Genomic DNA, 26,806 nt, shown 5'->3' on the forward strand with positions numbered 1-26,806 from the left:
TAAAAACGGTGGGGGCATCACTGCTCCCGCATTCTGAGCCATTCCAACCGTACCCATGGTGGGGTTTGGCATTCCAGGTCCTACTCCCTGCATCTGTGCATATTCCAAGTATTGCCCATTATCCAAGGCATTCCTGTCTGCATTCCAGGCTGCATTGCAATGTTTGAGTACATATTGGCATTTGCAAGGGGCATTCCACCGATCATAGGTTGCTGGAAATTCTGCATTCCCGGCTGCGTGCTGCCCATAAAGCTACCTGGCATTCCGGGTGCCTCTGCGGATGGTGCCACCATTGCCTGAAAAACTGATCCCCCTCCGAAATATCCTGGATGCATCGTGGGCTGAGGAAGGGCTTGCTGTCCCTGATTGACTGAATGGAAGTTCTTGGCATTACCCGCTACAGGGGTGATCGAGGGCATCTCTGACGGCTGTCCACCGAAAGAAACATGCCTAGAGGTCTTCTTATGCTTCTTATGTTTCTTCTGAGATGACTTTTTTCTTCACGGGGAAGCAACCATAGGGCGAAGAACTTGCATAATCTCTGTGAAAACATGTTGCAACTACGACAGGGCTCCCGCTACACTTTGCATTCGTAGCTGAAAAAGTGCATTGGGATCGCTCCTCTGCCTCATCTACCTCATCCTGTGAGTCCTTCGTGGCATGCTCAGAAGAGACTGGATGAGCCCCACTGTCCTGCTAGTCATCACCCCCACTGGTATTGTGCTCCTCTTCAAAGCTCTCTGATGCTTTGTCTTCGTCCTGCCCCTCCTGCTCTGCAATGGTCAATGACCTCTCACGGTGTAACATGCTTGCTAAGATCGATGGCTATAGCAACAATTGCACTGAAGGTGTCCTTCACCCAACACTATTAGGGCCCACCTCTGTAGGAAGATGGTGACGGTCCCGGCAATGGAACCACTGAAACCGGCCTTCGATGAATAAAAGGGCAGTGATCCTCTTCTACTCGATCATAAACTTCATAAATAGCCACAATGCAAGCTTCAGTCACTTAAATCACTTAGCACAACTTAGAAACAAGCTTCAACAACAACAAAGGTGAGGCTAGAATGCCCTTGCTCAATGAAAACAATACATAGTGCACCCACTGGCCCCAAATGCCTTGGCGCCCCTTACGGTATTTATTTAATGCTTCTGAATGGAAATTCTTTACAACAAGGGTTCAACCCTGCACTGTTTCTCTCTGCAAATCCTCTACTTGTCTTCAAGGCATCTAATCCCAGTGCACCACTAGAATTCCCACTCGCAAGGCATACTCAAGCATTCACTTCTGATCTGACACAACTTGGAGGCATTCAAGCATCCAAACCACTGGCAAACTAAGCTCAAGGCAGCCTCAAGGCTATCACATGCATTCACACTATCCTTAGGCCTTCCACAGGATCACCCTTGCCTTTGGGTGCTTCCTAGAACCAGTTGGAGTCCTGAAAGGACTGCACACAACAAGCATGCACTGCAAAAAGCTGCAAAGCAAGAAAGAACAAGGAAAAACCAAACTTGGAACCAACTCCTGCTGTTTGTGGCAGAGGGGCGAGCTCCTTCCTCGCACCTATCCTCTGTCCAAGCTCCCCGTAGGGTGCAGGTGTCTTCCAGCAATCAGGAGAAGAAAGAAATGAAGGTAGAGAGCGGAGGGTGAACAAGAAAGTTGTCGAGGAAAGATGGTTCACAGATCTGCCCTGAAATGATTGCCTCGGGATCTGTGCCTGAGTCCTAAGAGAAGGTGCCAAAAGCAACAGGTAAAGTTCCTCCTGCAACCTGCACTGGTCCAAAACAGCTCCAAAACAGCTCTAGAAGCCACCACGCAGCCAAAAACATGTGCACAAAGGTCCAGCACAGCAAAAGACAACCCTGGGCACCTACTAGAGGCAGCTGAACACGTCCGTATGGATTCCGTACAGCCGTACGGACGTCCATATGAAAATTTTCAGAAAGTTCAAAAATGACTTTTGGCATTTCCTAGAAGTGTGTACTAGCCTTGGAACAGTCAAAACAGAGTTAAAACGGCTTAAAGCAGGCTTGAAACAGCTCAAACATTGCACAAGAACAACTGAAAACGTCCAACACCTCTGGGAGAGTGAGGGGAGAGAGATGGAAGGTGGGGGAAGGACATGCATGGCAAATGGCATCTCCTCCTTGCCATTTGCCCCTTCATTAAAGTCCTAACCCCCATACCAAGGACAACGTTGGTTGTCCTTGGGCCCAACTTTTAGACCCCTCTTTTAAAGCCTTTGCCTTGCCCCTAGGACCTAGTGGTGCACGTAGACTTTGCCCTTAGGAACTTCTAGGAAGTGTGCACTTCCTCTAGCCAGTCCCTCATGGCCAAACCATTACAACACTTAACCATGGTTAACCTTGGGTTAAGCATAGGTTGAGTTACGAAGATACTTTACATCACTTTTCACGTCCTGGTGACAGCTAGGCTGCCCTTTTGTTGCTGCTAGAGACGCTCTTGCAGGCTTCATACCTGCCCACAGACCCCCACCATGCCGCCGTACAAGTGGGCGCACTCGGCTGATGTCATCGTGCCTCCAAGGATCTGCACAGTCTCGTACAACCACGCGTCATCACCTATACTTCGAGACGCTGCCATCCTGTACTATTCCTTCAAGGATTCTCCTCTATTGGCTGTGAGGTGCTGCCCATGTGGCAGCCCCCTCCCTCTCTCTTCTCTAGGCATCTTCTACCCTAGGTCTCCCTCCCCCACGCTCTCCTCATATGGGGGCTTACAGATGGGGAGGTGACCATTCCAACATTTTTCTAGAGGGGCTTCGAGGGGGCTTCCAGCCCTATAAAAGGGAGGCCCTTGGGCCTCATTCCACATCTTTTGGAGCAGCAAGCAGCAAACATATTGGAGCAGCAAAACAGCCTCCTTTGGGCCTACATTCAGGAGGAGAAAGAAGCACTAAGATACAGCACCAACAAAAGATTTCCGTCCTCAAATGGATGTGGATGCTCTATCAGACTTGGGATACCCTCTATATAGGTTCATTTCTAACATGGTATCAGAGCCCTGATCAGAAGTTCAGAGGAATTGGAGCTTGAAGGCAAGGACAACCTTGATTCATTGCTCGTGAAAATCAACTTCGACGTCAGAAGGATTGTACCCTTGCGTCTTTTGGTGGGAGCCTAGTAGATAGTAGATGCAGAGGCATTGGCTATCATTGTGGATACCACGGCAGATGTGGTACTTCCTCGCCTACAAATGGATTCTTCCTTCGAGCCCTGGACCATTTTGAGGGACATGGATGAGCTCAACAATGAAGCGACCAAGACGGAGCTCTACAGCATGAGCATGGATGAGGGGGATCCAGTTCAAGTGCATACGAAGGTGGTGCGAGGTCACCTGGCAGTAGTTGGTCAAAGAAAATATTCGACCAGGGTGGCTAGGCTATTACTCCGAGGAGCTACAGTAAGTCTACAAAAGCTGGGGAAGGAGCACGTGAGCTCAGGGATCTAGAGGTGCCAAGGTAATAGTAGTACAACGTTTGGTAAGATCAAAGGACCATGGTTTGATGGGACTCTGAGCCTCTCTTTTGTATTCTCTCCATTTGAGCTTGCACACACAAGCATGGTTATGAAGCACACATAAGGAAAGAAGTTTTGGATTCCATAGTTAAACACTTCCGCGTGTAATTCCTGGGACACTCTAGCAGTCTTCCACTGTGGGATACCCGCTATATAGGTTAATTTATAACATCTCCTTCCTAAGTTTCTCACGCTGATTGAATTCTTCCAACAATTTGCTTGCTTTTGTGTCCTCTTATGCCTAAGGGGTATTCACCTACTCTTTGATTTTGTTAAGCCCATCATTGAGGGGTGGCTGAAATTCTCCCTCTTCACATTGTGTGCGAGTACTCAAGGTCTCATTCTCCACTTTGAGAGTGGCAAACTCCCCAATCTGTGAGGCACGGTGGCTGGGCTTTTCCATCCAACATTCGGGCCATATCCTCTTACATTTTCCTTAATTGACTCCCCAATTGTGCTTGTCCATTTCCTCCTGCAGGTGTACACGTAGCCTGCGCATGATTTCATCATCTTTACTCTCGCCTAGCTTCTTTTACAATTATTTGATGTCTGTGTCTTGTATTTTGCAAACCTCCTTCATTGTGGACAGGCATCATGGCATGTCTTGGTTTAAGCATCATTTATTTTCTGTGTATTTGTCCAAATCAAACTATACTTCCTTTCTTTCTCCCCTCAAGTCTTTTTGCCCGGCGAACTGACCATATAGACCACAGTTATGCACCTTTTATTACTGGTGTACAAAACTTTCAATGCAATAAATCTCTATCATATCAGAATGCATAACAGAACACCAGAATACCTTACTTCATTCACATCTTTTGTGTGCAGTCCCCAAAAACAGGTCTGTTGCAGTCCAAATCAAACAACTCTGTTTGTATCTGTTCTTGTCTCTATTTGCGCAGTTTTGGAGCTGGAATCTGGTTTGCTGCTGCACCTCAGGTCAGACAGCAGGTCCGACAGTGTTTGGCGCGACCTATGTGCTAGAATGCAGAGGTTGTGCAACAGTGGCACAAGTCTAATTTGGCGCAGGTTTTCTTGGGCTTGTGGGGAGTAGACTTGGGAGCAGACTTGGACAGTCTAATGGCATGTAGACCCCCGAGCAGATAGTGCATGCACAGGAGCAGCCCCAAACAGATCCACCATGGCTTGAAGCTGAATCACAATCATTTTTTGGGCTTGTTTGATCAGGCATGGGTCTTTTCGGGCTTGTTTTCGAGGCAGATGTGTAGAGGAAGAGGCACGGTGGTCTATGAGGGAGGCACGGTGGTCTGTGACAGAGGCGGGACGGGCTGAGGGAGGCGGGATGAGCTGGGGTGGCAGGGTGGGGAGGAGAGGTACGAGAAGGGTAGGCTGAGGGAGCTGAAGTAGGCTCAAGGAGGGGAAATGCACGAAAGAAAGGCAAGGAAGAGAGGCACTCTCTTCTCCTCCTCCTCCTCCCCTCCCCCCTCCTCCCTCCTCCTCCCTTGTCCCTCCTCCTCAACCCTTACCCCTCAAAGTCGCGAAGGAGACTAGCTCTCCACTCCTCAACCCTAGACTCCTCCTAAATGCTCCAACCCTTTCTGAACCCTGGAACTCCTAGATAGCTCTCTCAACCTTGTCCCCTTCCAAACCCTGCAACCCCCTTCTAAAACCTTGAACTCCAATGGAGGGGAGAGCCTCCATGCATCGTTCTAATCAAGCCCTCTTTCTTACCCGAGCGCGCATGAGATCTGCTTTCTATGCTTTAGCCTACACCTCTCACCAAAATATGACCCGAGGACCTATGCTACACTTGTGAACACCTATGCTACAATGAGCAATGACATGACTGTAGGTGACCAACACCCTTGGAACCTGCACTTGGGAGAGACAGTGACAACATTTTGGCTCCATTGCCGGGAAGATTAGCGCCTGAAGTGAAAGCGGAGCACGTGTGAAAAAGAACCCCCTTCGAAAGACACATCGCTCAAGGCAAAGAAGTGAAAAAATGCTTCCAATTGGTGCAAAAGGATGAGATTTACATCCTAAACAATGTTGACTTACATCAGAGCATTAATAGACTAATCATACAAAATTAACCCTTCAACCCCCACATCCTATAAAAGCAACCGCCCCCCCCCCCCCCCTTGCTTCTTTCTCCTCACTTTTCCAAGCCACTTTTATCTCTCCTCCATCTCTAAATTCCGTCAAGCCTTCATATTTTTCATCGCCTCCATTTTCCATGCTCCATCTTCCATCCACCATCCCACCACCACCAACACCACTTTTTTCGTCAATCTCCCCTCTCCACTTTTTCCATCCGACATTCCCCCTCCACCGTATACATTCCCTCCACCTCCCACTCACCATCTCCACCACCACCACCACCCCTTTTTCCGTCCACCCCCCTTCCACCATCACTTTTCTGTCAAAACTCCCCCACCTCCACCACTCAAGGTAATCCCCCTACCTCTCTCCACCCCACCATCCCCCCACCTCCCAACATCTCTCTACCTTCCTCCACCTCCCTTTCTACCTCCATCCACCCATACCCCTTCCTCTCACCATCCCTCTACCTCTCTCTACACCCCCATCTCCCTCCACCCCCCCTCTCACACTATCTTTCTACGTCCCTCCATCCCCCTTTCTCCCTCCACTCCCCATCCCCCTTCCTCCCACCATCTCTCTATCTCTCTCTACACCCCCATCTCCCTCCACCCCCCTCAAACACCATCTCTCTACCTCCCTCCATCCCCCTTTCTCCCTCCACCTCCCCATCTCCCTTCCTCCCACCATATCTCTCCATCTCTCTACACCCCCATCTCCCTCCACCCACCTCTCACATCATCTTTCTACCTCCCTCCATTCCCCTTTCTCCATCCACTCCACCATCCCCCTACCTCCCACCATCTCCCCTCCCCTTCTACCCCTTTCCAACGATATCTTGTGACCTATGGTGCATCCCCCCTCCCCTTCTACTCCTTTTCACTCAGCCAGTCAGCCACTCAGCCCCCTATCCTTCCACTCAGCCCCCTCTCCTTTCACTCTATAATGTGCTCCTGCTCCTCCCCGCCTGCTCGCTACTCCTCCCCCGCCTCTGCTCGCTGCTCCTCCCCCGCTTCTAGCCGCTTTGCCCCGCCCCGCCTGCTGGCTCCTCCACTGCGCACTATTGTCCACCCCGCCTGTAGCTCCCCCAGCTCCTCTAGCCGACTGCTCCGCCCTCCTACTGCCTCTTCCGCCCTTGTAGCGCCACCCTCTCACTTGGCCTCTCCGCCTACCCTCACCTAGCCTCGCCACTCCTAGTCTCCTCCGCCTACCCTCAGCTAGCCTCGCCACCCCTCAGCCCTCCCCACCACGCCTCAGCCCTCCTCGCCACCCCTCAGCCCTCCCCACCTACCCTCAGCCTAACCCGCTTACCCTCAGCCTACCTCCACCTAGCCTCACCACCCCTCGCCCTATCCTATCCTATCCTATCACCACTCCTTCCTCCTCCTTTCCCCTCCACATTCACCCATTCTCCTCCGCCCCGACCTACAGCCCCGCCTTCTGCCCCCTCCATTGAGGTCTCCCGCTCACCGCCTTTTTTCAACCCCCTGGGGGTACCTCTCTTCATGGGGGGGAGGGGCTCATGCTCATGCTCCCACTCCCACTCCCGCTCCTGCACTAAGACCTGCACCGAACACGGTGATTGCAAAAAAGATAGAGCACTATACTGCCTTTATAACTACTGCAACCTCTTTCATATACTCACCCCTACCCCAAACACCAGACACCATGGACTCCCTCAACCCTGGGAATCTTCATCCCAGACAAGCTTCAAGCATAACACATCATCCCCAGGAAGTCCTGTTGGTGGCAATGACAGATTTATCCACTCAGAGTATAAGATTTCTACATGTACATCTTTACCAAATTCAATGCTCTGCACAGACAGACCCAATTCCCAAGATCAAGTACATGATTATACAATTTTCTGTTTTGTAGTATTTATATCCACTCATCAAACTTGGCATCTGTACAAAGACTCATCCATAGAATTTCTTCTGGGAGGTCTTCCATTGCTGGTAACACAACACCCTGTCACTCTTCCTCATGTAATTCCAAACAAGAAATAGACAACCTCTTTCAAACTCCTACTAAGGTGCTCCTGCAGTCATCCTCTTCCTCTTTCAAGATCCACATGCATAGTCGAGACTATGGCTTCTCCTGCCCACAGTTCTATGCACATACAACAGCCACCCTTCAGCAAAAAAACCCTGCTCAGTCAACTACAACAGATCATCATCTCTGGGAACCTCCAGAGCTAAGGTCTCTCAGAATCACCGGGCATTTGCTTAGCCATAATCTTCCTGCAGTCAGCTCTGAAGTGAATGCGTACCCCCAGCCCGTCAACCCGTAGCTTCTAACCCTCCTGTCTTTCCATCTGCTCCTCCTTGCACACAAGCCTTTCCAACCAAGCTTTCCACAGAGCAATGACTGACCTCCCTAGCTCACGGTTCTCCTCTTCAATCAAGAGGCCCTTCGATCTCTACCTCCTCCAATAACTCCCCTAGTGCAGCAGCGACCTCTAATCTTGAGAGACTCTCCAAAGCAACAGTCCGCTATCCTTTGTAGAGGTCCCCTTCCGCAATTACGTGCATCCCCGAGATCCTGCCTCACAACATCTCAGGCTCTAGCCTCCCATAGCTGTCCCCCAGCCAGCCGACGGCCCTCTTGGTATCCAAGTATTGATCCAGGCCTCTACGGTCGAGACCATCTCCCGTTCGAAAGCTCCCTAATAATGTAGAAGTGCAACTGTCAAGTACCATTCCAGACGGCCTTCATCTGTATCACCCTGCGTACTTCTTGCCTGCTCCCTCCTTGCTCACCGAGCTCCCTTCTTGTCTCAATTGTGTGTTCTCTTTTGGGATCTCCACTCTCCAAACTCCTCGAACTCTGCTCCTCCTGCAAGCTCACGTCCCTTCTTTCTTCTTACGTGAAGATGGACGACCTCACAGACTTCCCTTTATCATGGAGCTCCCACACCCCTTGTCTGAGATCCTCAAGCCAAGCCTGAGATCACCCTCCACTGAATCCATACACCGCTTTTCCTTTGCGCAATCTTGAACCTTCAGCTGCTCTCTTAGTTGCACTTCTCCCGTCACCCAGCTCTCCTTCCTTTCGTATTGCCCGATCCTTCTACAAAATAATGGCCTCCCCCGCTCACGGTTCTCCTCTCCACCTTCCAAGCCTTCCACTTCGTCTACTCTCCTCCTAGCGTATCGTCCCACCTCCTCTACATCCCGTATGCACCCTCAGCTCCACGACGAGAAGCTCCTTTTTTCTTCGTTGCTGTCATCACGCATACTTGCCAGCTCGTCCACCATAAGTCTCTTTTCCTTCCTTACGTAGCATGCATGCATGCTTTTCTTAATACAAGCCACGTCACTTCTATTAGCCACCTCATGCTTCCCTTTTTACCACTCCCAAAGATTTTCTCCCAATTCATACACCAAGCTTTAAATGCTTATTTTCCAAACCTTAGACTTAATGCACACATGGTTCTAGATAGGCATTCAATCACTTGCATGCCTCTACTAATCTCTTTACACCAAACCATCTCGACTCATGGAAAGTTCACATGACTCAAGACAAAAGGAAAAAACACTCATGACATTATAAACACAGGACACAGGATGGCAATGAAAAGCATGTCATCCCACACCAATTGCTCTGGAGTGTCTGCTGGAACCACACTGCTTTTCATCATCTCCCAGAAGTCCCTGTAGAAGTATCTACCATCTATACATCTGTGTAGAGTCTTTATGAGAGTATCCATAGCTCATTTCCTTCACCAACTAGCTATGTACATAGCTATGCACCTACCCATTAGAAACAAACACAGCTGAAACTCGAGGATGTGAACACACGCTACAACCGTAGTGGACTCGGAGTTGACAGCAAAGAAAAGGCAGGGTCCACTTCTACAACTTCAGTCTCAACTTCACCTTCAGTTTCAAATTCAACTTCATTCTCAGCTTCGGTCTCACCTACATTCTCATCCTCAGCTTCAGCGCCAGCCTCACTATCAGCTCCAGTTCTAGTTTCAGCTCCACTTCCGTCCACAACCTCTACAGTTACAGCTACTGGCTCTGATATACCCCTACCCATGAAATCAATTGTTCCACCCTCCCCTAAGATAGAGGGGTTGTCACTGACACCATCTCTTCCATCTCTCCCTTCTTCTCCCACTACAGTTCTCTCTCCGATTATGACACCTAATTTGGAGGGGTCATACACTCTTCCGTACTACTCGACCCTTTTCTCCCCTCTGCCTCTCAGTCAGCCCACGTTTCCACACCCTGCTGGGATCGCATCCTCCAGGGCACTATCATCTCCATACCGCACCCATCTCACCCAGTCATCACCCAGCCTCCAGTCTCATCCTCACACTTTCATGCCACAGTGCTTCCAGTTTCCGCTAGAGCACAGACAAGCTGACCCATCAGAAGCTTGGGAGAACTTGCTGATGGAGGTTCATAGCATCTGAGAGCACGAGAGGAAGTTGTCACGCTTCGCATAGTAGCAGACAAGCTTCACCCAAGAGCAGGCACGTCTCATACAGGAGTAGTCTCAGGCTATCCACCACCAGGCTGATCTTATTCAGGGGCTCAGACAAGAGATCTCGCAGCTCCGACAGGAGGTTATTGCTATACGTACAGTCCCAGGGAGCACCCCAGTTGTGGAGGCACAGATTGCGAGCATGCAATCTGCCATCGAGGAGACGTCCAGATGGGTTGACATAGCCAAACAGGAACCTGCAAGGGTAACCGTTTTGGCTACCCTCCTGGAGCAGTAGCAGAGAGCCTCTCAACATCAGAGTACGTGGGATCCCACGCACTGAGGCTACACCGATGGCAGATGCAACGACATTCGTGGCCACTACTCTAGAGGCGACTGAGCACAGGATTGAGAGAGCATGGCGGGTTGGGAGGGACCCCAACCAAGAGCAGCCCTTATCATATGGTTCCATGACGCCCAGGCACGACTTTCGGCTTTATGTCGTAGGTCAGCCTTACGAGACCAGCCAACAATCTCCATGGATGCTCACTCCACTACAGGTTGAGGAGAGGCGCTTTCTGTTGCAACAGTGGGATCAAGCCTGCAAGGAGGGAAAGTGGGCAGTAGTACGAGAAGGACGACTCCTTACAGGCCCCCGTCGGACACCCACCTCTCCTCTCGCATAGGGAGGCAGGGTCTATGAGACTCAGACATTCGAGACCCTATCCTGCACCATCTGGAACTGTAATGGTACCTTATGGTAAGAACCAGGAAACTTCTCGGAATCCTATATAGGTCATGACATAGTCTTTTATACAGAGACACATCAAAGTCCAAAGCGCACACTACCAGTAATCAGCAGATATACATGGGAGTATGCCTACAGAGATGAGACGAGGGATACAGGATGGGTTCGAGGATCAGGAGTCACAGTCCTTTACAGATCCACACTTTTGGGGGCCATCTCAGTGGAGCAGAGAGATTCACATTCCAGGTTTCTCTCGATCTGGATTCGGCACATGGACAGCCAAGATCTGTTTATTGCAGTTTGCTACTTCCCCCTCGAGACCTCCCGCTTTGCTAGAGATATCCGAGGGGAGGATGAGACATCCCCATTTCCTGCTCTTTATCAGTCCATTGTTGACTTCTCTAGCTGCTGAGAAGTCCTCCTAGTTGGGGACTTCAACACAAGGATAGGAGCTTGTCAGGCACCACTCCTCGACTTCAGGGATGATTCCACTCTACTGCCAGACATTGACCTTGAGAAGGCAGGTATGCTACGAGTTTCGGCTGACAGAAGAGGACCGTTCACATCTTATGGGTAGGCCCTATTAGACCTCGGCGAGGATGCATGATCTCTTTATATATAATGGTCTTGACAGATGGCCCGCATCAGGTGGCTTCACATGCTTTCCACATGGGGGAGGCTTCAGTGTTGTGGACTACATCATGGCATCTCCTCATCTCGCATCACTGACTTTACCGTAGCACCTCTCCCTCCAGGGGCTGATCATACCTATCTTTTCTTCAGCATTTCTACCCCCCCCCCACCCCGCACAGCACTTTCTACCCCATTGAGTTCTTACTCCACCTACCATGATAGACGCTTTGATCGCGATCACTCACCTACTTACTCTGGCCGTCTGTACATACTTCTCGCATACATTGACTTTATACCCCTATTAGAGGATCGTGCTGCCCTAGTCACCCGCTCACTACACGAGGCTACTCTTCACGCCTTCCCCCACACCACCCGCTCCACCCACCCACCACCACCTGGGACTGTACCCTGTAATAGCTGGTACGATGGTGAGTGTAAGGCTTTACACTGTCAGCTCAGATTTGAAACCAAAAACAGTCTTCCGAGCAAACCAGAGACGCTACGCGAGTACCGTCAACTCGTACGCAGGAAGAAACTTGACTTTGTGCGCCGAAACGAGGAGGAGTTACTGAACATTCTATTCAATAACAACTCTAAGGACTTTTGGCGGAGGTTTCTAGAGGTACGGACCCCTCACCACTCACTCACACTCAAGTGTGGTTTGATTATGCACGCACACTCTATAATATCCCAAATCAGCCAATCCCTAACCTATCACATATGCCACGCCCCACATCCTGCACCCTCTTCACTAGGGGGGGGTAAAGGATGCCGTAATGAAACTTCATAATGGCCGAGCGAAGGATCATGAGGGACTATGCACTGAGTTCATTGCATATGGGATTAACCTCCTATCCCCGATCTTAGCAAAGCTATTTAATGAAGCTGTTTGCTTGGGGTTTCCACGCACCTTGACCATTAACACTAACTCACCCATTCACAAGGCAAGGGATCCCATGAGCCCGGAGAACTACAGGACCATTATGATTGGACATGTCATGTCCAAGATTTATGCATCAGTACTTGATTCTGAGGTCAGCAGATTTACGAAGTGTCGAGGACTTAGCGCAGCAGAACAGGCCGGTTTCAGGCGTGATCATGGGACCATGGACCACATTCTTGCGCTCATATGTATCATCGAGGAGGCGAGGGCACGGAAGCGGAGGGTTTACTGTTACTTTGAGGATTTCTGCGAGGCATTTAACACGGTTCCGAGAGCCCGCCTCATACGACGCCTACAGGATTAGGGTTACGACCACGAGATCATTTGGGCTGTCATGGCACTTTATGAGTGACTTTCAGGCAGAGTCCGTACAAGATCTGGATGGACAGACGAGATCATGAGCACTATCGGGGTCAAACAAGGGTGTCCATTACACCTACCTTGTTTGGCCTCTACATTGATGAGCTCGAGACAGTGATGTAGACACAGGGGGGGTAGGTTGCTCTCTCGCGGGCACGTTGATCCGGATATTGCTTTACGTAGATGACGTGGCTCTCTTGTCTTCCTCAACAGAGGGGCTACAGAGACACCTTGATGCACTACAATCCTTTTTTGAGTCTCATGATTTGCATGTCAACTTGGGTAAAACCAAGGTTATGATCTTCAATACATCTCGAGTCGTCATGCGCGATGAGCATTTCACATTTGATGGGTCCCCTGTCGAGGTAGTTTCATCATACACTTATCTTGGCTCATCTTTTCCGGACCCATCTTCACTATGAGACCCGCGATGCATGCACGCCTGAGCAGAGGATATGCTTCATTGGCTAGACTAGAGAGGCAGTGCTTCCGCTCTCACTTTCAGGATCCACGGACCAAAGGGTTGCTTTGTGACTCCTTAGTCCGCCCAGCAGGGATGTATGGTAGTCCATGCCGGGGGCCAGACTTGTAGGATACAGAGTGGGTCAGGGTGGAGCGGTTACAGGTTCTCATCTTATCACGGATGATCCATGGTAAGCCATCCGTTCCTCACCAGATCATTCCAGTGGAGTTTGGGTCACCCCCATTACAGTTAGATGCTGCATTTCAGGTCATCACGTATCTGTACCGAGTCAAGGAGTATGGGGATTACACCTCTGGGCGTAGCAGGATACCATGGCTGGCATTGTCCTCTTCTATGGCACTTGCACCAGGGGGAGACCAGAGGTGCTGGTATGCACGCACAGAGAGAGTGTTGGTATGCATGCACAGAGAGATGGTTTGAGGGACTAGGTCTCCACATGGACAGACTACCTCCATTCCAGTACAGCATGGATGCTCCGTTTTCTCCCCTCCTATCACACGAGATCAACCAGGTTATCCGTGAGGATCTAATACAGCTACACACATTCCCAACTTGTTTGGGCCCAAGTGATCTTCCAGTGAAGCTGGGCTTCTACAGAGATCACTTCTTACATATCACAACGGAGGGTTTCATTGATCCACTAGGATACACGCAGATTCACCTACCCCACTCGCTGAGGATCTCTCTTGGATAGTTCCGGGTCTCTTCACACAAACTTCGTATCGAGAGCGGCAGAGCAGAGCGGTTACCTAGAGAGAGGCGCATATGCACACTATGTGACATGCAGGAGGTTGAGACAGAGGAGCATTTCATCTTCAGATGTCCTATTTACTATGAGATCCGAGGGCATTTCTATTGCCTCTTCAGAGATAGTTATGGGATTTTGGCCCGTTTCCTCTCCTACCCATACCACCGGTGTTTGGCTGGTTTCATTCATGAGGTGCTTAGACACCACGAGAGGATACTCCGAGCACGGAGACAAGAGCAAACTTCTTCCTCAATTGATACCTCTCAGAGCTCTATCACGGAGTTCTTTCAGCCAAATCACATAGACCCCCACGAGACGAGACCTCGAGATGACCGTGACCCAGAGCTTGTGACTCGACAGCTCAGACAAAGGATTGACACACAGGTCATACTTGGGGACATCCCCTCCTTGTTTCGAGTCGGAGCCCCGACTGACGGGGGTCACAGTGGCCCTGGTTAGACGCAGAGCTACGACCAGGAGACGTACCAGGACTGCATCCTGGAGGGGCCGACAACACTCTATTGCTGACCTCATGCCTCCACTGCCTCATCCATCCTGATGTCCTGCTGCTGATGCTGAGATTGATTTATAGTCGACTATCGACATAACTATGTTGTACTATGGTGTACTTAGGACTTAGTACTGCCATTTTGCATTTTTTGCATTGTGCATTGGTATGGATGCTCGTTTAGTAGCTCCACTACCACAGCTCATTGTATCAGGTTTTTACACAATCTCATAGACCCACCGGTCTTCCGAAGACTTTAATAAACTTTCTTTCTTTCTTTCTTTCTTTCTTTCTACTCACCCTTCCTCTCCTTACCCCCCACCTCTCTCCTCCCCCACCCCTAACCTCTCTCCACCACCACCACCACCCCCACCCCCACCCCCCTACCTCTCTCCACCTCCTCCTCACATCTCTCCACCCCCTACCGCTTCTCCTCCACCACCCTTAACCTCTCTCTTTCTTCCCCCTCAACTAACTCCTCTCATCGTCAACTCTCTCTCCTCTCTAACTCCCCTCTCTCCACCCCCTCCCCTTCTCTCTAATCCCTCCCGGGTGAGATGCCAGACTCACTTACGGAGGGTCTCATTCATCTTATTCCAAAAGGGTTTGCAGAAATTTAGTGTCTCAATGGAGACCTTGTACAAAAACTTAGCAAAAGCAATCAGCCTTTGATTGCCGCCTTTCTTCCCTATCTTATACATGATATGCAGACAGGCTTTGTGCATGGCAGGAGCATTTTCAATAACATCTTCTCATTTTGGGAGGCTTCTGACTGGGCCATACATAATGGCGATAGGCTTGCCATTCTACTCCTGGACTTTGAGAAAGCTTATGACAAGGTAGACTGGGGCTTCTTAGAGGATACCCTCGCTCGTTTCGGATTTTCGGATGCATGGATCAGAGGGGTGTTAACTCTCTACAGATCTCTCTACAGTTCAGCCCATAGCCACGTGCTTATTGGTGGAGTCAGGAGAGACAGGTTTCAAATTACCAGATCAGAGTCCATCAAGGATGCCCTTTAGCCCAGTCTCCAAGATCCAGTGGAGAGAAGCCGGGGTTTGGGTCAAGGAACCACTCTGAATCTGATCCCTGCACTAAAAGACCTACAACCCTGATAGGCTGAAAGGCAGACTCAAGCAAGATGTCCTCTGTGAACCTGAATAATCTACCACCATCATGCACATCAAAAACCAAGGCATCCCCATGTGCATCTCGAAAGGCCAAAACTTGAGGAGAAACACCCCCTCTCGTAAAGGCACTTGCCCAAGTGGAGCAAGTGAGAGACATATCATCTGTGTCTACCCAATCCACTGGAAGGGCTGCCCCAATCTACAAGATCCTCCCTGCACTCCCTTTGAGATGTCCTGTCAACTAAGATTTAGTCTCCTCTGGAAGCCTCCGGGCTTTCCATGACCCCAAAGATGAGGCAGGTCCCCTCTCCCATCTAGACCACTGCATATAGAGTGAAGCACCAAGTGGTCTGCCAAGATCATCCAATATATTGTCATTCCACATGACCAGTTGCCTATCAATCTCTTCACGAGAGGAGGGGGAATCCTTAAAAGAGTGCTCCTGAAGTTGGCCCATGCTTTCAGGATGGCAATCATGAGAGGGGACGAAGGAGACCTAAGGTGTGCTACGGTAAAGATCCATCTAATACTACCCATCCAGTCTCCTCCTGAAGAAGGTGTGCACGTCTGTATGCTACTAATAAAAAATGCCTTCCACGGCTCCTACCCTGGCATGAGTCCCCGCACCACCATCTTGCAGAGTAAAGCTCTGCACTGTAAATCTGGATCAATAATATTGAGACCCCCTTCCTGTGTAGGGAGGATGAGGGTCTCCCAAGCCACCCTGGCTAAAACATCTGCTGTGCCATCAAGCCCACTCCAAAGAAAATTTCTGATCGGTCTCCTAAGCTGAATGATGCAATCCCTAGAACGGCACCAGCAAGAACAAACAAACCAGGCCGTGGCCAAGAGGACCTGGTTGACCACCACAACTCTAGAGGCAAGGTCCAGCTTGGCTGAGCCCCAAAAAAGGAGCTTCCTCCTTATGCTCTCCAACACGGGAGCAAACTGTTGTGTGGAGGAAATATCCAAGCCGACCTAGCAGCCCAAATATCTGACTGGCACACCCCTCTGAACCCAAGTGAAACCTATGTCAAGCCCCTAATCTGGACTGTCCTCGTCATTGATCCAAAAGCCACTAGATTTATGCCAATTTATCTGCGCCCCCGCCGCCAAGCAAAATAAATCCAATGCTGTCCTGAAAGAAGTGAGCGTCTGTGGTGTGTGGCATCCAAGTAAACTGCCGTGTCATCTACCAACTCACTGTCAAGTAGCTCCTCTTCCCGTCTGATGGGAAGTCTCGACCCAAAGATGTCAGCTCATAGCTTCAACCATGAACAAAAAAAGAATAGGAGCAAGGGGGCATCCCTGATGGACTGATCTGGAAATCTGAAATCTCTCACCCCTTACCCCGCCAATAAGTACTTGGCTGTGGGCTGATTTGTACAAAGAGGAAACACCTCTGATTCAAGCATCTGTAAAGCCAAAGCGTAGAAGGGTGCCCTCCAAAAAACCCCAATCTACTCTGTCATAAGCTTTCTCAAAATCTAAGAGTAGAATGGCTAGATTCTGGGCGCTCTGCATGGCCCACTCTGAAGCTTCCCAAAAGGAGAAAATGTTATAAAAAATGCTTCTGCCATGCACAAATCCCGTCTGAGTGTCATGAATAAGATCTAAGAGAAGAGGCTACAATCGGAGGCTGATTGCCTTGGCCAGAATCTTGTAACATGCCCCCAAAAGTGTGATAGGCCTCCATTGGGACACTAAATTTCTGCAACCCCCTTTCGGGATAAGGTGGATGAGACCCTCTGTGAGCGACCCGGACATCTCGCTTGAGTCCCAAATGCCTGCAGGGCTGATGTAATGTAGTCTCCAATCATATCCCAAAATGCAATGAAGAAAGAAGGGGTGAGGCCATCCGAACTTGGGCACTTGCCCTTGCAAAGTGCTGAAAGTGCAGTCCTGAACTCTGTGTTGGTGAAAGGTGCATCAAGCAAAACATGCATATCCGGTTTCACCAACATAGGGATGCTTTGCCAAATAACCTGTCTAGCATCCTCTCTATCCTGTGTGTCGGGATCTGCAATAAGAAGGGCAGCATAGAAATCTGAAGCTATGCACATGACGTCATCTGGATCTGTCTGTAAAACCCCGTGTGAGTCAATAAGCTGGGATATAGTCTCTCTACTATGTCTAGGGCCAAGAGTAGAGAAAAAGTGTTTATTGACTCTGCCACCCATCTGAATCCAAAAGGACTCCCGTACATCAAAGGCAAACTCTGCTCTTTGATCAAGCAATGTCTGCTGATGAGCCCTTGCTGCAGCAAGGCGCTCCTGAATCCATGCCTCTGAAGGCCATTTCTGCTCTTCCCTCTGCAAAGCTGCCAATTGTTGGCGAATACCAATCTCACGTCTGAGAATATCTCGTCTCCTGGTACTAGCAATTAAGTGGTAAAAGTCGCTAATACCAGAAAGGGCAGCAGCTACATGTGATGGAGATGGCTGCCCACCCTGGACATGAGAAACCCATATCTGCAAGGCTGCCTCAGTAAGGTCCTCCTCTGTATACAAGGCATCCGGGATCCTGATGCTGGCAGACCGGCCTCTCAAGTGAGGCTCTGAGATAGCCAACACAACAAGAAAGTGGTCTGAAGTGGAAACCCCAACAACAATGCATACCGATCCACCTCTGTCTAGTGCCGAATCATCTACATAGAATCTGTCAATGCGTGCATGAATAGACATCTGTTGCCTCCTGTTCGACCAAGAGAATAGGAGGGACTGTGGCTAAATAAGAAAGGCATCGTCCAACCAAGTATCTCTGCCATAGTAGTGTAAAAGGAAGGCATCCCAAGCTGCTCTCTCCAAAGAGTGAAGTCCTCCTTCTCTACCCCCTTTTTTGTCTGACGGTAACTCAACCATGTTGAAGTCACCTCCAATCACCCAAGAATCTGCAATGGGGACCCAAGAGAGCAAATCCTTCCACATAATGACACGTTCCCCTCTAATGTTGGAGGCATACAGGTTAAGGAAACCAATCTTACGCCCTCCAATCAAGAGAATAATCCACTGAGCCCTAGAGGGGATAATGACTCCGTGTCCAACAACTAAGGGGAGACCCGACTGTGAAACTAAAATAGAAGTGCCTCCCCTAGTGCCCAAGGCAGGCGACCAAAACGTATGGCCAAAAAGCAACTTGCCTGACTTGGCACAATCCCTAGAATCCAGTTTGTGCTCCTGAATAAATAAGACATCAATGGATCCCCCACTAACACCTGGATGAAGCTCATCCCGGATCAGCTGTCTGCGGTGGCGATGTGGGACGCCACCTAGGCCATGTTTGTTCCAGCTAACAATCCTCATCAACCGGAGGATGTAGAATGGAACACCTTACCCGACCTAGTGGCGGAAACAAACCCCTCAACAGGGAAAGACCTCTTGCTCGAGGAGCGAGGAATGGAACCAAGTGGCGGAAAATCAACAGGGGAAAAAACCCTCCCACCTAACGAAGAAACCTTGTTAACAGGAAACCCAATCACTGGCTCACCAAAAGTAGAGGGCACAAACTCCTCGTCTGGGAAATCTGAAGCATCTGCCAGTTCCAGATGGATTTTTACTCAAGCCCATCTCAGATCTCCTTCTTCCCCTCATGGTTGCCATTCTGAAAGCTTGGGGCAGCTTCATAAACATGGTTGGGAGAGTTCCACCCTCCTCTCGAGAAAAGATAGACAGGCAGCCAGTCATGTGGAATGACTCGATACTGGATGAGCATGGCAGATCACTAGGAGCGTCACATTACATGTAGTGGTCTAGATGGGAGAGAAAACCTGCTTCTACAGTAGGTGCTACGAAGGCGTTTAGGTAGCTTTCATAGGATCAGACACTCACTTCTGTAAGCCATCTCAGAGGGAGTGCAATCAGGATGCAGCAGATAGAGGCAGCACCAGCAGAGTGGATAGATACAAATGATATGCTGACACAGAGTCCACTTGGTGGGGAGCTTTCACGAGGACGGGTATTCCTTTACAGGTCATAGCCTTGCAGGATACACTTGAGGAGACCCTAGCCTTTGATGTTCAGTCGCGAGGCAGACTTCTCAGATCTTCAAATGATATTCTTTCGGAGGTTGCCTTCAAGCCTGTTAGGATTGCAGGTTACATCGAGTGGGGCACGAATTCACAGTGGTATCTTGATCCCAACCCTCTTCTCTTAGCACTTGGTTCTTGGAGACTCTGGTTGTATGGTGGTTCCCCCATTAGGTTCTTGCAGTGGGACCCTAGGGAATGGGAATGGATTGACAAAGGGCACCGAGAGAAGAGCATCCCCTTCTTTCGTTACACAGTTAGAAATGCAAGGAGACTTCAGCTTAGCAGTAGAGGTTGGCGGCCTTCCAGAGCTCCACATTGGAATTCTTTTCGAATTCCTGCAGAGATGCAGAGGAACTTTTGGAGGAGGCTCTCGAAATCCCTCAGGAATAGAAAGATCACTCTTTTCTTTTGGCTTTCTATTTATGAAGGGATTGCAGTGACCATGTGGAGATCCAGGTTCGAGGCTGACCCTACCTGTCCTCGATGCCACACAGCAGCTGAGTCAGTTCAGCATTGCCTTCATGGAGGGATTGTTGTGACCGTGTGGAGATCCAGGTTCGAGGCTGACCCTACTTGTCCTCGATGCCACACAGCAGTAGAGTCAGTTCAGCATTGCCTTTGGGAGTGCAGACAAGCGAGGACAATTTGGAAGGGTGTTGCTAGGATTCTTTGTATTTTTCATAGAGCACCCTTCTTCATGACCTGGGGATCAATGGCATGGTTCTCTCTCACTCGCCCTCAGGTGTTTTTCGAGGGACATGGCTTAGATTCAGCCTTCATTATACGATGACACTCTGTAGACTCGTGTTCCCTTCAGGATGTTCCTTTCACTCCCTGCATAGCTGCTCATGCCTTGGTAGACACATCATGGGAGATTCTGGCTAGCATTACAACATGGCATATATGGAGAATCAGATGTACGGAGGCGATGGAGGGTTCACAGGTTCATCCCTTCCAATCTATGGCCAATATATGGACTGATACTATACATACTCTGATGTCCATCTGGTCGAGCATGCAGGGATCCTCCAGAGCAGCTACTACCAGGAGGCATAGTCACAATGAAACGCGTTTCATTGAATTTGAAACGTTTCGAAACGTTTAGCACGTTTCGAAACGTTTCATGTTCAATGAAGATCTTGATTCTTGCTGATTAACTTGCTACTTTCTTTCAGATTTCAGTGGAGTTTGAACTTTAGTTTGGTTTGAAATTTAAAGTTGATGCCTTCACTCTTGACTCTTGAGTTATGTAATCTAGGTTCTAGTCTATCGACTAGCAGACTATTTACAAGAGTGAAACTGAGAACTTGATTTATGTCCAGACTCCATGGTTGTGATTCCTGAACTTGTGAAAACTGAAATATGATAAAGTTTAAGGCTTGAGCTTGTAAATTGTAATCTGAAATCTGATTTTTTGCGACCTATCTAGATTCTAGTATCTACTCAACTGAAATCTAATTTCTAAAATTTAAAGGCTTAATTGAGCTTTGTAATCTACACTCTATTCTAATTTCTAGCATTGGCCATTATAGGCTTGTTGATAAAGTTGAAGGCTTGATTGAGCTTTCTAATCTGGAGTCTATAATCTATTCTACCATTGGCCATTATAGGCTTTCTGTCAAGTCTTGACTCTTTTTCTATGTTTTTAGCTAGTTTTGCACAGTTTTGGCATACCAAATGTATGCATGCATAAAATTTATATTTTTTGGACCCAAAAAATACAATTTGGTTTTTTGAAACTTCACCTATTATTTTGAAACGTTTTGAAACGTTTCAAAACGTTTCACGTTTCAACGTTCTGAAACGTTTCATTGAACTATGCCAGGAGGGCTACCTTCTTCAAAGTTTAGAGAGGATCTCCCTTCTTCTGTGAATCTTCTTCAAGGTTGAGGTAGCATTTTCAGCCTCCGCCTTTGATTTTTGTTCATGTTGTACTCCCGCATTAGAGCTTGCTCTTGCGGTTTCATTCATACTTAATGATGTGATCCTTTTGGGGGATAAAAAAACTAAGATGCATTAAATTTAAGAGGGAAAAGTGCCCACATGAACAATATCTGCATGTCTCAGCATCCCAAAAGAAATTATATTGCCTCCACTGGTCATATATATGACACAACTCTGCCCCCATGTAAAACACAAGCACAAAACTAAAAAACATCTGCATATCTCAACAGCCCAGAACACATCGGCCGTGTCTCCCCAGTGGTCATATAAATAAAATAACTCTGCCCCTGTATCTGAAAAACTTTGTCTGTGTTTTGAAAACCACTGTAGGTCTCATAAAAACTTTGGATATCATCTAAAAAATTAAAACATATATACCTCAATTGAGTTCCTCACATCGTCCACAGTCGGCCATATAATTTGAAAGCTTCCTAATCCCAATGATGTATTCTGTGGAGTGTGCCCTGCCGATGTAGAGGAATTGAATTCTGCTAACCACTTTTCATCAAGGGAGCCAAGAGAGGAAAACTGCAAAATACCAAATTCACAATAAGAGAGTAACAACCAAACTGTCCCAGAAAAGAAAGTTTAATAGAACTTAGCATAACCAATCCATGGAATCTAGATAGATGTGGCCTACCTGGTAGATGAGAGGAGAATTCATGAATTCTTCCGCAAAGCATTGCTGCTCCAAGATATTACGCAGCTTCATATGTCCCCATTTGTTGAGGCTACGGCCTTGGTGGTAACCAGGTACAGATGCAATTAAACGCACCTGATCAGAAATATATCACTCTTAGCCTTACCAGTGGCTGGTAATGGATCAACAGACCATAGCTCACTGGCTTTTTAATATGCCAGCATTGTCGCTCTACAGCATTTTAACTTCCTTTTTTGACAAAAGGCTTAGATGCATTAAACGAATGACATGAAAAAGGCTTAAACATGTGCAACAAGGCAAACCATCAGATGCAAAAAAGGGTGATGTGCTGTCCTATAATGTAGACAAGCAAAACGAGAACAGTGGCTTCCAATGCCACCTCCTACCAATCTTACAAAAAATAAAGACAATGAATTATGATACACTTCCACACCTTCAAAGACATATGTGCTCTAACTTAAGCTTATTTTTGAGTCCCACATGCTTCTGTCTTATAGATACAAAGGGTGTATGGGAGCTTCAACTGTGATAATAAGATAATCATGAATCTCATCCAACCAAAAATATGCATGCACCATATGGAACAGATACTTGGAAACACGATCCTGGCATCCATAACTAAGTGCTCCCTATGCAAGGGGGGAAGGAGGGGTTCTGAAAGCAAGGATCCAAGTGTGAAGAATAACACTACATGCCTCAAATATGCCCTACGTAGCTCTACTTTCAAAGTAATATTTTAGCTTGCTATCTTAGCCTTGTATAACAGGATTCTAGGGAAAAGCCCTTGCACATGCCTCTCCAAGAGAGGGTCTTTGCCACAATAAGTTGATTCTTTTTGCAATAATGGGAATTCCTAGCTAAAGCAAAGCACACAAGGGCAGATGTTTGGAAGCACCTTGCAAATAGCTTCACAGGCCTGCTGGCATACTACCAATTGTAACCATAGCCACAAAGACATCAACCTTGGGAGTGGATGCCCAATTTAGTGGCTCCATCCCTTAGCATTTGTTGTATTTGATTTTCTTCAATCTTATAGAACCTTCAGTTTTCTGAAGACTCTAATATATATTTTCTATGAGTCTCATAGACCCCTTCACCTCCCTAGGCAGGTGTGCCAACAGGGCATTCGTTTGGAAAACCGGTGCAAAGTTCTTCGTTAAAAAGCTTTACTAGGACGAGGCTAGGGTATTAAGTCCGTGACGTCAGTGAGATTTTCATCTCTGACATCATCAGTAATGTCTAGTGTGTGGAAGATAAGGCACCCTCTACCTATAAAAGAGGTACCATGTACTTATCAACTTCAATGGTTCCTATCTACCCATCACTTTGACTCCATCACACTCCTTAAGGACTGAAACCCTGACCCATACCATTTTGAATTCACACACAGGATTAGATATTGTCTTCTACATAGAGATTGATCAAAGCCCACAGGGCCGACTACCACTAGTTTGTGAATAAATGTTTGACAAGACTAGAGAGACATGCAGGGTACCATGTGTCTAAATCATATGAAATAAAATATTGCTCTATTGTTGCATTGTTCAAAGATACAAGTCTATGTGCATCTCTCCATGCACTTGTACACATTATATATTTTACATAAATACATACATGTGTGTGTGTGTATGTGTGTGTGCACGCACGTGCACCCATACACACACACTCTCTCTCTCTCTCTTTTGTTTTAATGAAATCCATTTGTCATTATATTATAAAGAACAGTCCCAAAGAAAGAGACAACCAGCTACAAAGTTCAAAAGATGTCATTATATGACAAGAAGGCAGGATATATCGAGATCCCACCATGTTGACATCATAAAATGATTGTCGTAGAGATGCTTGGAAGAACGGATATTTAGCCAGCCCTGCCTCACAGGATGAAAACCAAACAGCTAGAAATTCTTGCCAACAGGGGAAACGAGCTATACAAGAAGCAAGAAATCATAAGACTCTAGGCAATGCCAAAATAGATGAGGCATAGGCTCTCGAATAGATAGACATCGTCGACAAGTGGCATGAGCAACACGACGACTAGCTAAAATCTGTCCAAAGGGAAGAACCCCAGGCATAACCCACCATAAGAAGAACTTTTGCCGAAGGGGAATTTTGTGTGCTGCAATCTTTTCTGCAGGCGCGTGCACATAGCTTGCGATCATACGCATATCAAGCAACAATTGGTGATGTCAACCATTGGCATAAACTAAAAGATGTTGTCTCTAGGACTGCCAAAGTCTCATGCCATCTAGCAACCATTTTTTTGCATTCAAAAGAATTCAACCCTAATCATTATGAAAGGTGACCAAGGGTTACGATTTGCCATATTAACTAAGGCACGGTCCTGTGATTGAAAAAAATCAAGTGGCTAGGACTAGCCTCATTGCAAAGCATACTATCGATAGTTTGAGAGATGATACAGAGCCTTGTCACCCACCATATCTCCAAGATTCACTTTCATCAACTCTTGGGATATAGTCTGTCTGACATGTCAAAGATTTACTGGTAATAGGCAATCCTCATGCATAATGTTCATGCCAAATGGGACACACAAGGCCGAGTCAAGACATTAAATTGAGAAATGGTCCTCGAGGCATTGTGCTGTGCTAGTTCCCTGCTGGTGTTTTTCCCTTTTTGTTTTGTTTTTTTTGGTATCTTAAACCGACCACCATCCTCGGGATCCGCCCCAAGCTATATTGTTCTTAACTGAAAAATTTCATTCCTTGAAAGCAAGCCATTGTTTAGACTTTTGTCCAAGCTGCTGACTGTAGCTAGCATGGATGAGGTCTTGTTGTCATAGTTATGGCTAAGATATTCATGGATGCCATGTCAATGTGAACCATTTAGAACAATTCCTAAGGTTTGGAAACAATTCCACATGAGCCAAATAAAATTTTAAAATCTTAAATTCAAGATCTAAGAAAAGGAAATCCTAATGTTTTTCTTTGATAGAAAACAGCTTTTGGATAGGATAGCAACTGCATCCTACGGAAAAGAGCTTCCAAATTTTCATAGCTTGTTTTATCTACGGGGGTGAAAAAATGGAGTACATAAAGGACATTCCAAAGGTTAGGCATTATTTCAGGGCTGAGAGTTCAGCTAGTATTAATAAAGATTAAATATATTCAGACTATTAGACAAGGTAGTTATGAGAGTCACATAACCGGCAGTCACTCAAGACAGTGATCTAATAATTAAGCTAGCGTACAATTCACTTGGGTTACTCAAGAGTTACAGAATTCCCAGCCTTTGCCATGAAGAATACAAGCCTCTGGGTTGAAGATCCCAATTGTGTCACCCTCTAAGGAGTGGATGTAGTATGGGATGAAAGCATTCATTTTTCAAATCCAAGCCCAAAGATGACCTGAACAGATGAGATATATGGGAATGAACCTTGTAGGGACTCTATAACTCAGTAATAAGCATTCTAGCTTATCCCTTTATCGTATTGTCAACTTCTTTGTGTATCCTGCATCAAAGCGCGGATCGACAATGACAACAGATTTATAATGTTATATTGCTCCACAAGTTCTTCATTTGCCTACCTTCATGATGGCTCTTCCAATTAGAAAACTAAACCATTCAAAAGTTTGTATCTTTCCATATGATTTTCAAATGCATGGACATGCAAAACATTTTACCATCTATGCAATCCATGGATCTAACGTAACAATCAAAACCTTTTACTTTTAGTATTCACTTCCTAATCAGCATGCTGGCTCGTTGAATTTGTCTTCAATTGAGTACGGAATATTGCCTGTGCCGAGCTGTAGTCGAAATTTCGAAAGAAGGTTGCATTGATTCGAACATCACCGCGATGAGGAATGCTCATAGTACATCCATTCCACTGGAAATGATACACAAAAAGCGGAAAATTAATGCCATTTCACTTCCCCTAGGTCCTACACATCGATGTTATATACTCATCAACCCTTGCCAAAGTGATAACATCAGCTACCCTCCCCCCCCCCCTCTCTTTCCCCTATTTCCCCATTTTAAAAGAAGGGAAATAAAAAAGAGTCAGCTTTTCTGTGCAGAGTAGAAATCAATGACTTTGACCACTAACCTTTAAAGCCTCCAAGTACTCAACCAAATCTTCTTCGAAAGGTAAGGATCCACCTTTATTTGCTTCCTTTTTGTATGGAAAATCTTGCATCCATAGACCCTGGGTTTTGTTGTTCCAGTCTACATATATTAAGTTTGCAGTATGTATGATTACACGGACCCCTGCTGGATAAATGAGAATCATGGCCTTGGAATGATGAGTACCATAGGATAAAGGGAGCGGTGGCTTATGCAATAACCACCCTGAGGGTTTTCCTGCCTGCAAACAAGGGAAAGTATACCAATGCAATAACAAAACAATCTTATATTAGGAAAAAGGAAACTCATGTCATTTTTATGTGTGCAATGTGCCTGGACAACAAAGAGAGAGAGAGAGAGAAGTAGAAGTAGAAGTAGAATTTATTAGCGTCCTCGGGGGGCCAAAAATGACCCATGGGACCCGTCTCGATACAATGTAAATAGAGTCTCCTCAAGGAGAGGGGTCAGGAGAGGGAGAGAGAGAGAGAGAGAGAGAGAG

At 47.4% G+C, this 26,806-nt stretch overlaps 1 protein-coding gene across 1 annotated transcript in view; it reads right to left on the reverse strand.

Moving 5' to 3' along the window:
* Positions 1-26,806, reverse strand: part of TDP1 (tyrosyl-DNA phosphodiesterase-like protein) — a 172,896-nt gene that overhangs the window by 42,817 nt on the left and 103,273 nt on the right. The window contains 4 exon segments of the mRNA XM_087388793.1: positions 21,945-22,094; positions 22,207-22,341; positions 25,982-26,071; positions 26,291-26,544. Of these exon segments, the coding sequence (XP_087244919.1) occupies positions 21,945-22,094; positions 22,207-22,341; positions 25,982-26,071; positions 26,291-26,544 (629 nt within the window).

The sequence above is a fragment of the Dipteris shenzhenensis genome, chromosome 17 (genome assembly GCF_047967505.1).
Source record: "Dipteris shenzhenensis isolate YYH24624 ecotype China chromosome 17, Dip_SZ_1.0, whole genome shotgun sequence".
NCBI lineage: Eukaryota > Viridiplantae > Streptophyta > Polypodiopsida > Gleicheniales > Dipteridaceae > Dipteris > Dipteris shenzhenensis.